The following is a 17,042-nucleotide window of genomic DNA, read 5'->3' on the forward strand; positions in this document are numbered from 1 at the left end:
TGCATCCTAACCTGCCATACTGGAGGCCATTTATGGCCAGAAGTGGAAAAGAGAAGTATTTATTGATTATAACAATGGAGAATAAAAAAAGTATTTAAGTCATTGTCATTCTCAAGGTTTCCACATTAAGATGTCCAAGTAATGTGAACGAACATAAAAAAGGGAACAAAATATAGACAAAGGTTGGCAGCAAAAATGCAAATGTGTTAAATAGATTGGAGAGCGTCTTCAGGAGTGTATCACTTGTATTGTTTCTTTTTTCTTTCTTTTTTTTGTTTGCTGCCAAGAGACTTAATTTTGCTCTAAAGCATTCAGTACATGCGTTTTTTTTTTTTTTTTATTGTTGAAGATTTCATCAAGTGAGAGCATGTGTTTCAGGGGTAATTTCAGAGTGTAATGCTTATCTTTCAATTTAGTTGCACTATGCGTTCTGTTTGTAGGGTTTGAATGATCCGAAATGCTAATCAATCTACTGTGAAATTAGGTTATATCATCCCCGCACAAGACTACTGTATATGAAGGGATGAGTGGGAGAAGAAGACAAAGAGGAGCAATAGAAGATCAAAAGCACTCTGTAATAATAAGTCTCTCTTTCCATATCCTCTCTCTCTCTCGTCCTCTAAGTTTGTCCTCATCTTCTCTCTCTCTCTCTCCTTGTCTTCCCTCCCCCTTTTTCCTCCTCTCGCTGCCTCTGAATGGGAGATGATGCTTCAGATATTAGTGAGCTGTGTCAGACAGTTAAACTGCCCTTTATCGATCCTCTACGCTTCAATCTTTCCAAGCAGCCGTTATGGTTTTAATGGTCTGTAATGGAGCTGGGTCTTCTTTGATGTCCAATTGCTCAGCAGGCCCTTGTTTTTGAGAGTTTCAAAGCATCCTCCTAAACACCGGCCTCAGAGCAGCTCATATCCCACACAAATTCTTAGGTTCAATGAGGGATCTGGCTTTTAGTGTCCCTACATTAAAACAAATACCAAAGGAGAGCAAGGTAAACGGAGAACAAAGGTCTTTTATATTTTTTACAGACTTACTGGAAGCATTAAAATAAGAAACTGACTAAATCAATTTTGAACATTTTGTTATTTTGAACTAACAACAGAAAATGCTCTTGTCAAGATGTAATTTCACCCTTTAACTCTTGAAACCCTTCAAAGAATTTAAGAGTGTTTAGTCTTTTTTTTGTGGTATTTTCAGACAATAGTTATGCTTTTACAAAATACTCTCCCAAAATACCTATGGTTATACAATATACCAAAAACCAAAAGATCAACAAATCTTTTTTTCTGCTATAAGGCATTATAAGTAAATATTTTTTTATTTATGAAAATTGTACTTCTCTATATCTGACACCCAACAAAATTATAGTGGCTTACAAAAGTATTCATACCCCTTGAACTTCTCCACATATGTAACATTACAACCCCAAACTATATGAAAATTATATATTTTTTTCTTTTTTTTACAAGTAAAAAAACTGAAAAGGGCATTGTGCAAAAGTATTCAGCCCCACTGAGTTAATACTTTGTGGAATCACCTTTTGCTGCCATTCCAGCCGCTGGTCTTTTAGGGTCTGTCTCTAGCAGCTTTTCTCATCCAGCGACTGACAATTTTGCCCCTTCTTCTTTACAAAACAGCTCAAGCTCAGTCAGATTAGATGGAGGGCGTTCAAGAACAGCAGCTTTCAGATCTTGCCTCAGATTCTTGATTGGGTTTAGGTGTGGACTTTGACTGGGACATTCTAACACGTGAATATGGTTTGTTTTAAAGCATTCATTGTAGCCCTGGCTTTATGTTTAGGGTTGTTGTCCTGCTGGAAAGTCAACCTCCGCCCCAGTCTCAAGTCTTTTACAAACTTCAAGAGGTTTTCTTCCAAGATTGGCCTGTATTTGGCTCCATCCATCTTCCCATCAACTCTGACCATCTTCCCTTTCCCTGCTGAAGAGAAGCAGCCCCAGGGCATGATGCTGTCACCACCATATTTGACAGTGGAGATGGTGTGTTCAGAGTAATGCGCAGTGTTAGTTCTCCGCCACACATAGCATTTTGCATTTTTGGCCACAAAGTTAAATTTTGGTCTCGTCTGACCAACGCACCTTCTTCCACATGTTTGCTGTATCCTTAACATAGCTTCTGGCAAACTGCACAACAGGACTTCTTCTTTTACCAATGTTTTTTTCTTGCCACTCTTCCATAAAGACCACAATTGTGCAGTACACGACTAATAGTTGTCTCTGATCAGTGCTCTTCTTGTTGGGCTCGTAAGTTTAGGTGGACGGCTTTGTCTTGGTAGGTTAAAGTTGTTCCATACTCTTTCCATATCTGGATGATGGACTGAACAGAGCTCCATGAGATGTTCAAAGCTTGGGAAATTAGATTTCACACAGTTGGACCATATTCAATCATTTGCAATCATCAGGCAACTTCTGAAGGCAATTAGTTCTTCGTAGAGAAAAGGGGGCTGGATACATTTGCACACCACACTTTCCTGTTTTTTTATTTGCAAAGAATATTTTAAATTGTGCTTAATTTTCTTTCTACTATACAATTACCACATTGTATACCACATTGTGTTGGTCTTTCACATAAGACTCCAATAAAATATGTTTATGTCTATGGTTGCAATGTGACAAAATGTGGTTTTGGCGGGTGTGAATACTTTTGCAAGCCACTGTATTTTCAAAACAACTCGAATAGTCCTGCCTCACTATTTGTAACAAAAAGCAGGGGCATAATTTCTTTAGGGTCAGTCTTTCTACACACATTAACAAGAGGTCAAATAAAAACAGTTGTTGGTTCAAAAGCCTCACATACACAGACCAAGATGGCAGCATTTATAGTAGGTATCCCCCACATTTTGTAATAGTTTATGGTGTGTTCGTGGCTTCGTTTTCTAGTTTGCTTCTAACATCCTCCCCCTGCTTGCATGCCCTTGGAAATGTCTACATTTTTTGAGCCATGTTCCTGTCAGCCAGAGCGCATATGTTTGTCTATTTACTATACAGTCTTGGCTTTCCCGTTTGTTTTATCAGCCAATCTTTTTTCCTCGACAACATTTCTAAAACTGGTATTTGTACTTAAGGTATTATGTTCTTTGATGGACTATATCAAGTTCAAACTTTTTCTTGGTACTTTTCCCCCTAATTTCTTCCAGTCTTTTGGTTGTGGTCACCTTATCTCCTGATGTTATGCATTTGGCTCAATACTGAAATAACGTAACCAAGACAAGATTTTAACAATACCTTATATTCCATTTTGCGTTTTAAACTAATCTGATCTTTTTTCATATCAATGTGGGGGTGAATACTATGTAATTCTGTTGTCTGAAATACAGAAAACAAGTTGATGAGATATATACATATTCATACTTTACTGATGGATGGAAACACACATTTTTAATCTTATATGTCATTAAACAGTTGAGCTGTACATGTTTTGAGATCACGGCAAGACAGAACAGATTGTAATTTCAACCCAAATCTACATACAGTGTTAACAGCAGGTGGCAAAGGCATTATAATTGTCACTATTATCATTATCATTGTTTTATTATTATAAACCAAATATCGAACTTAGTCTAGACAACTATGAACCTTTCAGCCAAACAAAAATCACAGTAATTGTAAACTTAACACAAACTGTGTTTAAACAATATGTAATCGGAATTGAATAATTTGCTTTAGGTTTAAACAGTCTCTATATTGCAATCTTTATGCTTGTCTTATGAATTTTAAAACCCTGTAGATTTACAAACTAGAAATTTTGATAATTTTTGTTCAGTGCTAAAATAACCATTTCAGCACTAAACAGCACATTTAAAGCAGCATATTTTACATTCTGCACATAAAGAGGCAAAGCATACGCGAGAAGACAGAGCAGCAGCTCACCCGCTAATTACTTATGTTCTCTGGACACTTAAACAGTTGTCGACAAAAGCTGAAACTGTCAAGATAATGAGATAGTTTTACAAAAATCCGCCATGGTCAATATTTTTGTCACATCTAACAATTTCTCACAATGGAAGATATACTAGTTAGTAAAACCCGGCGTGAGGTTTGCACGTTCTCCTTGTGCATGCGAGGATTATCTGCAGGTCCTCCGACTTTCTCTCAGAGTCCGAAAAAACATGGCTGTTAGGTTTATATAGGTCTCTCCAAATTGCAATTAGGTGTGAGTGTGTGCATATGTTTTTTTGTCCTGTGGTTCTCTGTGTTGGAATGTGACAAAGTGGCAACTTATCCAGGGTGGACTCTGCTTTTCACCCTCATCAGATATAGACAATGGATGGATGACATGTAGGCCAAACTGGTTGGATATTTGTTTCAGAGAGGAATGTTTATTTGATGTCTAGAATTAGTTTCAGTGGTTTATCGCCTCCATGGCCTGAAATTAAACATGGTCTTGACATCATGGTGCCAATAAATGGAGGGAAATGTGCCGCAGCCTCATAGGAATATAGCAAAACTTTCTTTGGTAAATTGTTGACCCCTTCAGCTAATTGCCAAATAGCCATAAATAGCAACATCTATTTAGCAAGTGGTAATTTTTTTTAAAGCTTCAGCTTCATCTCAAAGTGGCTCGTGCTTCAAAGTGCTATGGAACCTATGACCTAAATAAGTAATATCAAAGCTGGAAACCCCGCAAAGAGAAAAGAGGGGAATGGAAATAGAGCATGGATGTAAGGGGGCACTACAACCTTCAAAGGATGACTATATATGAATGTGAACGAATCTCTAATTAAAACAAACAAAAATAAATAAGTTTGTCATGTGTCTATTATCTTGTTGATGGTAACCAGCAGGTACCTACATAATTATCAGCCTATGACAGAACTTTTCCCTCTCTCTCAACCTCCTTTTGAAAACAAGTGAATAATAATATTCAAAGCCAAGGGTGGAAATCAGCATGCACTCATGTTGTATTCCTTTTGAATTTTCCTCATGGCGTTGAAAGGGTCTCTGAGGGGTTAAGAAGCAGTTTTATAGTCATTGTTTCCACTTCAATAGGAAGAAGTAAAGCAGCAAGAGATTCTCCCAAAGCTCTCGTTTTTATTAGTGCCTCTGAAGTAGCGTGTTTATTCAATATGTGACACTAACAGTTGCAACACGTTAACGGGCTGCATTCAACAAATGCTGGTAATTAGCAAATGACTGTGTTTCCTGTCAGATTGCGTGCATTCAGAACTGTGAACTCTCCTTGTACACGCTGGTGCATTCTACAAGTGTTGAGGCATTCATAACAAAAATGAAAACCCTTTCAATGATCCACAGTGAAACATATAATTGGTGTATTTTTTTCATCTGTTTCTGTCATGGGAGATCAAGACTTTAATTGAAGCAGAAACAACACTAAAGGTTTCTTATATTTGTCTGTGAAGCAGGTCTAGGGTTTTGCCTTAAATGTCAGTATTTTTTTTTTCTTTAGCATCGTCATACTTAAATTTGGAACATGATTTAAGGCTACTGACAAAAAGGTTTGCTTCTAACCATCGATGACAACATATCTAGTGATCAATATAGACCAAGAAAATTGCTTACTCAAAAAGAGGGACACTGCCTTCTGCTTCCCGTCGGTGTTAATAATAACATTTAAGAAACTGAGAAATGTGGCTTAATTGGCAACCTTAAGAATCCTGACTTTTCTCAAAGTCACAATTGCAGAAAAATGAGAGTAAGTCAGCAATTAATCCCCAAGAGTGGACCTTACGGTCAGCAAAAACACAAGCAGCAATAAAGCAAATATGAAGATAAATGGTTTCTCATCAGATCTTCAGACAACAGCTCAGCAAGAAGTCAACCGGAATGTTTCTATTTTTCACCCGGATGCCACAGCACAATAAAAAACAATGGCAAGGCTGTTTAGAAAAGGAGACAGAGCAGACTAAAGTCAGCGAGGACACCAAAGGTTTTTCTAAGTCCACGCCGCAGAGTAAAGGTGCATGATTCACTGCTGAGCAGTGCTGACCCTCAGCTCCAAATATTGCTATCTGCTGTTCTGCAGCAGTTCAATCACAATGTAAATATATGCAGGTGCAAACACACCCATAAGGTAAACCAGTTAAAAGCAATTTGCATCGGATCACAGATGGCAAAATCTAAATATGGTCTTATCCCACTAATAAAGTGGGTAAAGAAGAGTTTAAAGGAAGAACGTTACCTGACAGTGAGCTTTAATTCCATAGGATTATTTAGAGAGGCTGTACTATAAGAGCATCATCTTACTCGACTAGTAGAGGACTGTAGAAGTTGGGTTAACATATAAACCAGAACGGATGGTGACACAATTTAGCAATTTGTGGCAAATTGTTAGGGTAATAGATAAAAATACAGCAGTTCAACAAGTATCACATTTTAAAGCACACTAAATGTTGCTTATAACATTAATCATCCAGCCATCCATTTTCTGAACGCTTAATCCCAGATGGGGTCAAATAATTGTAAATACATATATTTATTATTCCTTTAGATTCAAAAATGTACATATACTATGCTTTTAAACAGTAATGATGTCATGTCTTTGTGAGCTGGATTCAGTGTACCTGAGATAAACATCTTTTGGTACAAAATGTGTTAACCATCCCAGAACAAACCCAGAAAAAGTTGTAGCTGGAGCTGATAAAAATATATCAAGACATTTGATTTTACCTTCATGGGCAGTCCAGTGCCTTTTTCCAATATTCAACATGCAATTGCCTATGTTCACTCTGAATTAGTTACAAAAAAAATAAAAAATAAGAGATACAAGAGGCAAAGAACCATTCACGCACACACTCATAATTTAAGACAATTTAGAATAAATCCAATAAATCTAATGCATGATTTTGAACTGGGAGATTAAACCATAATACCAGGGCAATCTAATCAATGCACATAGAGAAAATATATACTTGAAACACAAAGGACCCCACCCGAGGTTGGAACCCAGGAAAGTGTGATGGAACCCTGCTGACCACTGCATGACTTTGCTGCTCTTGCAACCTGTAATTGACATTGAATAAATGAAGAAAAAGAAGAAACAAGTCCTTAGACTCACTCTCCTGTTCTCCTGTCTCCACAAGGAGAGAAGGGCCCCCTGGTTCTGTCAGCCCCAAGCACGTATGATGCAATATGAGGTTTCCTTAAATAAAAACAATACTTTAGGTACTTTTTTCTTTCCGTTAAGGTTACACAGAAAGCAATACCTGAAAACAATGTCATGTGCACATCTTTGAAATAGACATTGAATTACACAAGAAAAGACTGTCATCTTCTGTTAGGCAACAGTGTACCAGGTTTAATCCTCTGGTTCTGTGTTGTAATTACCATCACTTTTCCCATAATTGTGTGGCCCACTAACCCAGACTGAAGCTGTATTCACATTCAGGGGCTGCATCCTGAAGGACTTGGTCTACGTGTGACAGGTACTTCGGAAGTGGCGGAGGCCGCATGTGAGCGGCTGCAAAACTAGTGTATGTGAAGTCCGGAGGGGGACTACCTGATTGGGATACGTTGACTCTGAAGACTGTTGCAAAAAGAAGTCAATTCAGGTTGTCATTCCTGACAAAAAGCCATATTCTTACTTAACTACTCATCAGCTGCATCTTTTTGTCCACCTTCATTGGTTTACAGATGGCAATTAGTCCCTATGGCTAAATCTGGAATATGTTCCTTGTTTCTTTTTTGTAGATTATTTTTTATTATATTTGTAGTGCAAAAATATAACTTACTTTAATGGTTAAATATAATTACTTTTGTTTCTTATCTAGTTAGGCTAAATTCGAAACAATGATCTGGCTCTGCTCTTGCACAGAGATTTTATCCTAAACTTTGGATGTGATGAAATATTGATATGATACACATGAGGATTTGACGTAAGTGAGGCAGAATACTGCAGTCCTAGGCATTACATGTTTTATTGAAACATCCAGTGCAGCACTCAAGCAGAGTGAGAAAGAAAATTGTGGGAAAAATAAGACCCTCAAGACCGTAGAGGTTTAAAAACCTAGAAAACTGCAACAGGTCAGCAAGGATGAGAGTCCCCTGTCCCTAAACTGCCTGATTTAATGAGACACCAACAATCAAAGCCAGCACACAAGAATAATTAAATTAGGAAAAATAGGACAATTGAGAAAATTTACAGGTTAACATAAGCTCTTGGCCATAGTACATTTAAATGGTGTATTCAGTTTTTAGGTATTTGTTTTTAGGTCTTTGTTCCAGTGGTTTCAAAAGATAAATTAATCTGAAGGTTAGTGCTAAAGTTTTCCAAGTTTTACTCAAAGAAAATATTATGCTAAATCAGTTCAATCACACATTTCAGATACAAAAAAAACATATAGCATATATCTTGTTATCCCTTCTAAAAAGATGTCTTAATATATCTCCAGTGTAGATACTCAAGGGTTGTTTTAACCAAGAGTTGATTTTTGTTGCTGCCACTTTACACGCTGATTGTAACTTTTTAGCCTTTGGAATGTCCAATTGAAGGTTCTGGAATGACCTAGCCAGAGTCCCAAAACATAACAGGTCTGTGAGTCGACTTTAAAATGGCCGTGGACAAGATGCATCCTCAATCTGATGGAGTTGGTGGACTTTTGCAACTTTATTATGGGTAACAGTTTGCATGTGAGGCCACTAGAGTGGGAACGTGTGAATGTGACTGTGTATGTGGTTTTCTGATTGTCTTTTTGTCAGGTTGGGTTTGGACTGGTCCCTGGGGCTCCTCTCTGGTCTTCCCTGGGATGGGGAGGCAGCTATCCCAGTGTTGGTCTTTGCTCTGGGGGTCCCTTCGGGCATCTGGGTATCTGGTTCCCCTGGTGTCTGCCTACGTGCTCTGGGTGGCGGATCTTTGGGTCCTCATAACCACTATTGAGCATTTTTATAATGGATAAAACTTACACTCTCACAATTACAGGCGCTTGGCTCCACGTGCTTGCAAATTCACTTCTATACAGAAAACCCTATTATTGGCGTTAGCTGTCGATCTATACATTTCATATTAAATAATACTGTATATTCTTCAGTGATGGTATCAGGGCGTTGGTTGTTTGTACCTGTAATACTTTATCTGTTGGTTTTGCAGTTCTTTTTATATCTCGCTTTACAGGTGTAGAAGCAGACTCAGGACGTTATACTGTTCTCTCATTTTCCTCTCCTCTTTATTTTGCCTTTTAGCATTTTGTCTCACCTTTTTCTCTTTTTTCTCTCCTACCTTTCAGTTTCTGTGTCCATTGAACATGAAATTGTCTCAGAATGAAATCTAATAAAGCTTTACACATATATAAATCAAGGACAACACTATGGCAAAAGCAGGATGCCCCTCTTGTGAAAGTAAAATCTGTTGGGACAACACTAAAGATATGACACATATAGTCATTGTAAAGTTTGTGTGTGTAAACTTGCTGTCCCCTTAAAATAATCAACAGAGCCATTATTATCTAAAGCATTTGAGTTGATGGATGTTAGAGAGCTTGTTGTCCTCCACCCTGCATCTGATTTCCACAGATGCTCACTAGGTTATGGGTCTGGAGACATACAGTCCAGCACCTTTTGTCTCTTTGTTAGAGTTTGTTTTTGTGTTGAAATACTGCCCTGTGACCCAGGTTCCAAAAAGGGAATGCATCATGCTCTGCGTCAGAATGTTGGCTTTCATGGGTCACTCAATAAACTGTAGCTTCTTACAGCTGGCAGCATTCATGCAGCCCCAAACCATGACACCCCCATCACCGAAGGACTAGAGGACTCAAATGCAAGACCTGACACAGTGGATTCCAACTCAAGGTTCCTTTAATACAGTCCTGGGTCAAACACCAAAAATCCAGTAGAAACAGAGGGATCAAAAACAGAGGCAAAGACATGTCCAAATACCAGCTGGGTAAAAAATCACTAGAAGGCTTAAGTCTTTAAGTGTTAAAGGCAAAAAGGCTGGAATGCTTGGCTCTAAGGGCAAAGGAAAGCTGCATGAGTGAGAACTAAATAGGCCAACAAACAGAGGAGGAGCACAAACCCCAGGTGAATGGTATTAAGCTTTGGCAGATCCTGATTGCAGGGAGGAACTCAGGAAGTGAAGCTGCCTAAAACGAGACAGGAAGTGAGCACAAAATAAAACAGGAAGTGAAAAGAATAGGTAACACAAGTGACTTCTATCTAATCAGGACTGCCCCTGATACATGTCTGACCGTAGGAAAGATACATTTGTCTTTCTACACCTCGCCTGGTTGCCACCACAGGCACCTGACACCATCTCAACCAGAAAGGTTTATCTTGGTCTTATCAGACCACAGGACATGGTTCCAGTAATCCATGACTTTAGTCGGCTTGTCCTCAGTAGTCTGCGGGCTTTCTTGTGTATCATCTGTAGAAGAGGCTTCCCTCTTGGACGACAGCCATGCAGACAAATTAGAGACACTGTGGTCTGAGCGCTGACAGGCTGAGACCCCACCCCTTCAACCTCTGCAATGATGGTGTCAGCACTCATGCGTCTATTTTCAACGGATAACCTCTGTTTACGATGCTGAATATTTTCACTCAACTTCTTCTGCCAACCATCGTGAGACCTGGTCCAAGTGGAACCGGTCCTGTTAAACTGCTGTATGGTCTTAGCCAACGTCCAGTAGCTCAGTTTGGAGGTGTTGGAAATCCTCTAATAGCTTAGGTCAGGGGTGCCAAACATGCAGCACCTATTCAGTTATGGAAAGAAACTTACAAAAAGTTCAGGTTTATGTTTTAAGGCATTGGGTCATAAAAAATGTGGGAACATTTTTTTGTTCTGCCTCGTGACTCCTTTCCCTTTTCTTCTTCTAGTGAAGAACATTGTTATCTAAAAAACATACCTTTACCTGCTAATTAAGCTACTTTCTTTTAACCATGATAGCCTTCAAAATAATGCACTTTCTCTAGTATAACAACTGTATTAGTCTGAGCTTATCTTAGTTAAGCTTTTAAAGTTGACTGTTAGGCACCACTATGGATTGAAACTATTTTTATGACTAAATGATTAAGTATTTTTGTTGTTTTTGTTTGTTTAGATGTGGTTCTCGTCTATCTACCCTGTAGCATCTGCCAGTTCCCTGTTTTGATGTGGAAATGATGAGCTCATTAAGCATGGCTCAGAAAATTGCCATGAAAAAAATAAAATAAAAAAATTTGCCATCTTCCTCTTAACCAAGGTTTTTGCAAGACGTTATGCCAAGACAGAGTAAGTAGGGTGGCAGAACTATCAACTTCTAAACATGATTGCAGCTAAAATTGGGGAGACACTGAGAAGTGGGATGCAAGCTTCAAAACTTGCACTCGTCTCACCTTCTGCCTTGTGGCTTAGACAGGCTATTCTATTTCTTAAATAAACTTTTTTTATTCTCTCCTTAAAATGACAGCATTATTCAAGCTTAAAGCTATTGCAAACTGCTTCTAACAGTATCTGATGCCAGAAACATTAGCTGCAAATCCCTGTTCCAAAAAAGTATGCACAGCTTTACAAATGAATGCATCATGAATTTATTGAATGCACTGAATTCATGAGATACAAAGAAGTTAAAGATGATTGACTTTTAATTGATTTATCCATTGTGTGTTTTGCCATATTTGCTTTGCTTTTATTAAAATAAAAACTAGTCGTTTGTGGGATCTGCAGCAGCAGCTACCCCAGCTTGGGGGTCACTCCCCCAATTTCACCAATGACAATTGAAACCACTGAGGCCCTGATTCCCCACAATGTCTTAATTTCCACTGTGAGCTCCTAGTGTTCCTTGTTGTTCTGGTTGTTGATGTAAAACCCTTTGTCTGTTATTGCTCTCTTTTCTGCTATGTCTATCACCCCAACTCTAATTGGTTAGACCTGTTTATCAGTCTAGATCTGAAAGTCCAATAGAATAGTAGCTTCTTCATTCTTAACCACTCTTGGTGATGTCTGCAGGACTTTCAGCACAATCTCAACATGGATGTTCCTGTATACTGTTCCATCCACTTGGTGATGGAATCCCATATATGCTCATGTAAACCTGCCAGCATCTTGCACCCAGGAATAATGTACTGGACTATCTTTGCACAGACTGCATCTTGGGACCTGTCAGGTGTTTTAGACCATGGCTTCTATTGTTTTTGTGCTGATAGCCTGTTCCTCTGTGGCCATGATTAACACTTCTGTACCATCCTTTGATCCAGCCCTCTCTAGCCATTAGTAGGACTTCTTTATATCTGCCAATTCCTCAGTCTGCTGGTGGTACAGACCATGTACAGGCTTGTCTCCTCATGATCCTTCCTACTAGTCCTCTTCTTATACTCTGGGTTTCTGCTTCCTAAGACATTTATTTAACAGTTTGTCATTGGGGACATCTTCCTCATATATTCCATGATCCTTGGTGTTCATGCTGAATAGGGATTTATGCTCCCACTGTACAATAATGCCATACTTTGCATCGGTCTGTCACATTAAATTCCCAATCAAACACAAATAAGATTGTGGTTGTAATCTGACAAAATGTAATAATACTTTTACAAGGTTCTGTAAAATCTGTTTCACATTCCCAACCATTAGCATGCAACTCTAGCTTCCCTGAATTACCTGGTGAAGTCCAGAGGCAGCCACACAATGTGAATTTTGGGAAAACACTGACCTCAATTTGTTGGTGTCAGTATTTGTATTGATAGCTAAGAAGACCTTACTGGGTAAAGTGCTCTGGAGAACAAATTGCTCCAAACTGTGTCTTCTTCAAAGAAAAAGAGTGCTACTGCTCCTCTCAGAGGTATCATTCCCAAACAAACTAATAAAAACAGAGAAGAGAGCAAACACACAAGCCAGGCAGTTTAAGAACACCTCAAACTTAGCCACGACTTGAACCTTCTGTGTAGACTGGTGTTACCACTGAGAAAGAAATAAAGTCCTGACCCAAAAATACCCAGCTTGTATCACCTTTTCTCGTTGATATTATCCCTCTTAAGAGACCTGAACAGGATACGGAGCATAGAGCATTATGAAAAGCAGCAGATTCATGGTAACTGCAAGCAGAAGACATGTAAAACGTTCTGTGACATTCAGTTCAAAATGCAGCCTCTTCAATTATGATCCCTCCTTCAAGCACCAGCTTTCTCCCTCCTTATCTACGCCTGATAACCTTTGCAAGGTTTACGACAACTGAAATGTTTTATGTGGATGGATGGAGTTCCCCTCTCTGATGCATACAGAGCAGATTCAAAGACACTGTGAGCTGTAACTCAAAGGGGTCAAAAGTTTGCAAAATGTGAGATTTAAAGGTTTTTAATTTGCGTGCCGTGCTGATGCTGCACTGAACTAATAGCAGCAAATGTCAATATCAGAAGCTGGTTTAAATGAATAGTGAAATATGAATGTAGATAATTGGCTCCACAGATCTGAGTTCTTATGCTTTCATTGGTTCATGCAAGTGGCAAAACACTTTCTAATATGAGCGGTGTGAAAAACAGCATTTTGAAGCTGTGTGGAAGAATTATGTTGAAATGTCAAGCCAACATTAGGATTTACTGCTAAATGCAGAGATTGCTTTAGCTCACTGAACGGTTTCCAGTGGCAGTCCGCAAACCTGAAGTTTGCACAATAAAACGGGATCCATGCATTGTACCGATCTTCTGATCTTCCAGCAGAATGATGCACCATGTCACAAAGCTCAAATCATCTCAAATGGGTAAGTCAAAGATGACAATTATGACACCTTATGATATTTTAATCCAGTAGAGCATTTCTGGGATCTGTCTGAATGGGAGATTTGTATCATAGATGGGCAGCCGACATATCTGCAGCAAATGTGTGGTGCTCTCGTGTCAATATGGACCAAAATCATTTAAGAACTTTCAACACCTTGTTAAATCTTTGCCAGAAAGAATGAAGGACATTCTGAACGCAATAAGTAAAGCCCAGTTCAAAAGTGGCGAGTGTATGTCATAATTTCTTAGAATAGTCATATATCTTGACCAATCATTTACATCTTTTCTTTTTTCTTCCAAAAACATTGCATGTCAATGGCAGCTACAAACAAATGGACAAAGGTTTCTTGTCCTGTGAGTTTCTAATGCAGCAATGTAGAAGGATGCTGAACTTTGATGTGTAAACCGTAAAAAACAATAGGACTCTAGGTGTAATAGGTAGACTCAAAGAGTGTATTATCAAATGAAGTGTTAAATAACGGGATGCATAGGCCATGGAGTGTGGTGCTAACACTCGCACCCAAACACTCACACAAGGTCCGTGATGATGAATATAAAAAGTCTTACCTGAACCAGATTCCAACCTTCCAAAGACTCTGCAATGATGGAGGTCACAGAAGGGCACACACCTCCGAAGATCATCAGGTGTTTGGGACCGTAGCATATGGCATCAAAAAAGGCCCTCAGCCCTTTGGCATTGTCACACTGCAGAGACAGACAGATACAGTCAACATTTTGATTTGACTCTATGGTAAAAGCAGTATTCAAACAACCATAAAAAAAACAAACCAGCTTCGACTATAAGCGTCAAGCGTCGCCACAAGCATCAGGACAAAATACCCAAATCACATCGAACTGCTGGCATGGAAGCGTGATGTATGTGCAAGAGGACATAACTTTGCATCACAGGAGGCTGAAGTATGTATGTCAGTCAGTCAGGGAAACTGGAAAAGGAACAGATTATACCTACAAAGCTTTATTTGCAAATAGAAATCCTAGTTATGTTTGACGGTAGCGTTTCTGTTTCATCAGACAACAGAGCTCTAACCTTGTGAAATCGTTGGGTTGTTTTGGAAGGTGCTACAAACAAAACAAAACCGACCTGACAGATTTATGACTTAGAAGTTCATGACTACCGAGTTTTATTGGTGTAAAAAAAAATTAAATGTTGGAGCAAAGCAGACTGAGGATACCAAAAGAAAGAAGCAAAACAAAGAAAAGTTTCACAGTGAATTTGGATTTTAGAAATTTTGGAATGATGACGCTTAACCCTTAAAATACAGATTAGTAAATTGACACCGATATTAAATGGATGTGTTAAACACTTTTGTCATATTTGTAATAATCAATGCAAGTCTATTTGCTGATGAGGATGATGATGAAGATGGAGCAAAGCTGCAGCTTAAAGGAGACACTTTCTTTTCTCCTCAAGGTGTCTTTCATCTTGCTTCAGTAAACAGAGAACTGAGGGAATAGCAGTAACTAGGACAAAATATTCAGATATTTACACTGCACTGATGGATGGAAACACGCATTTTAATCTGCATAGCTGTTAAAGCATCAAGCTGTATTGGATGTGCACCAACAAAAAAGAAAAATGTCAGTTGTGCTGCAAGATCTGCAAAACACAATATTTACACCAAATTAAAAAAAATGTGATCGTCTTTGCAAGACTTTGATGGGTTTTCTAGTTGACAGTCACTATGAGGGAAGTAAATAAGCAATTTTACAACAAAGAAACTGGCAATTTTAATCCTTAAAACTCCATTATATTAATAATCCTGCTGCTGGTTTGCAAGATATTAGCTATTTTCTATTTAATCAACTTCAACACATGGAACTCATTTTAGAGAGATTTAGAGACACAAGGTACAATGAGCATAAAATAGAACTATCAAAACTAACACTACACTACATAAACCACAATACTGGTAGGCTAGCATTTTTTTATTGCCAATGAATCAGAACATGAATGAATCCCATAAACTTCATCTTTATATACTGTATATATATATATATATATATATATATATATATATATATATATATATATATATATATATATATATATAATAATAAACTTACATTTGCTTTACTGCTTTTTTTCCACCTTTGATATAGGCCTACTGTTTTAAAGCACAGATATCCAGATGAATATTTTTATCCATGGGCATGAAAAACCCTCAGGACATGTTAAGACCTGGCATCTGATTACGCTTTATTATATCATATTAGATTAGATTAAATTAAGCTAACTGTATGACGTGTAGACAGTTATATGAATATAAATCTGCTCACATAGGAAAAACCTACTTGCTAACATATATATATATATATATATATATATATAGATATATATATATATATATATATATATACATACATACATACATACACACACACACACATATATATATATATATAAAATGGATATTCCTAGATCTAGTCGTTCACCTTTTAAATTAGCTTACCACTGTGGCTGCTTTTTTTTACGTCTTTTAATTGTTTCCTTTTTTTCTGGGAGACATCTAGATAACTCCGCTAGTTGCATAAAGACATATCAACATATCAGGTGAGTGGGAGCGGCGGTGGTGTAGGGGTAGACCACGTGACCCATTGTTCAGAGGCCTCAGCTGTCACAGGATTGAGTCCCTGCCCCTGGGCCTTTGCGGCATGTTTTCCCCCTCTTTCTCTACCCCATTTCCTGTCAGCTTAATGTCACATCAAGGCTACTAATACTAAAAAAAAAAAGACGTATCAGGTTAGCAAGTAGGTTCTTCCTATGTGAGCAGATTTATATTCAGATAACTGTCTACACGTCAAACAGTTAGCTTTATTTAATCTAATCTAATATGATATAATAAAGCGTAATCAGATGCCAGGTCTTAACATGTTCTGAGGGTTTTTCATGCCCATGGGTAAAAATATTAATCTGGATATCTGTGCCTTAAAACAGTAGGCCTATATCAAAGGTGGAAAAAAAGCAGTAAAGCAAATGTAATTTTATTTCAATCACCCTAGTTTCAGTGGACTACATGCTCAAAAATCCAGTTACTATTTGCTACATAAAAAAAAAAAAAAAAAGATTTCACACACATGGAATAACGTTCACTATTGCTACCACCTCGCCTAAGGGGTTGTCACATAAGCATATTGTGATCCATTAATTTCCTCAAATCCAAAAAGACTCCTTATGTCAATATTTTTTTTTGAATCATGTAATAAACTAAACACGACTCAACTCAGTGAGCTGTGTTTAAATAAGTGGCATTTAAATAACATTTATGTTGTTGCATTTACCAAGGCCAGCTTTAAGCGGGTCTGCGCGCGCGCGTGTGTGTGTGTGTGTGTGTGTGTGTGTGTGTGTGTGTGTGTGTGTGTGTGTGTGCG

The 17,042-nt window shown here is 38.1% G+C and overlaps 1 protein-coding gene across 1 annotated transcript in view; it reads right to left on the reverse strand.

Moving 5' to 3' along the window:
- Positions 1–17,042, reverse strand: part of LOC105937545 (gamma-aminobutyric acid (GABA) B receptor, 2) — a 204,806-nt gene that overhangs the window by 105,632 nt on the left and 82,132 nt on the right. Inside the window, exon 2 of the mRNA XM_036145868.1 lies at positions 14,220–14,357. Within this exon, the coding sequence (XP_036001761.1) occupies positions 14,220–14,357 (138 nt within the window). The remainder of the gene's footprint in view (positions 1–14,219; positions 14,358–17,042) is intronic.

This window comes from Fundulus heteroclitus, chromosome 13 (genome assembly GCF_011125445.2).
Source record: "Fundulus heteroclitus isolate FHET01 chromosome 13, MU-UCD_Fhet_4.1, whole genome shotgun sequence".
Lineage (NCBI taxonomy): Eukaryota > Metazoa > Chordata > Actinopteri > Cyprinodontiformes > Fundulidae > Fundulus > Fundulus heteroclitus.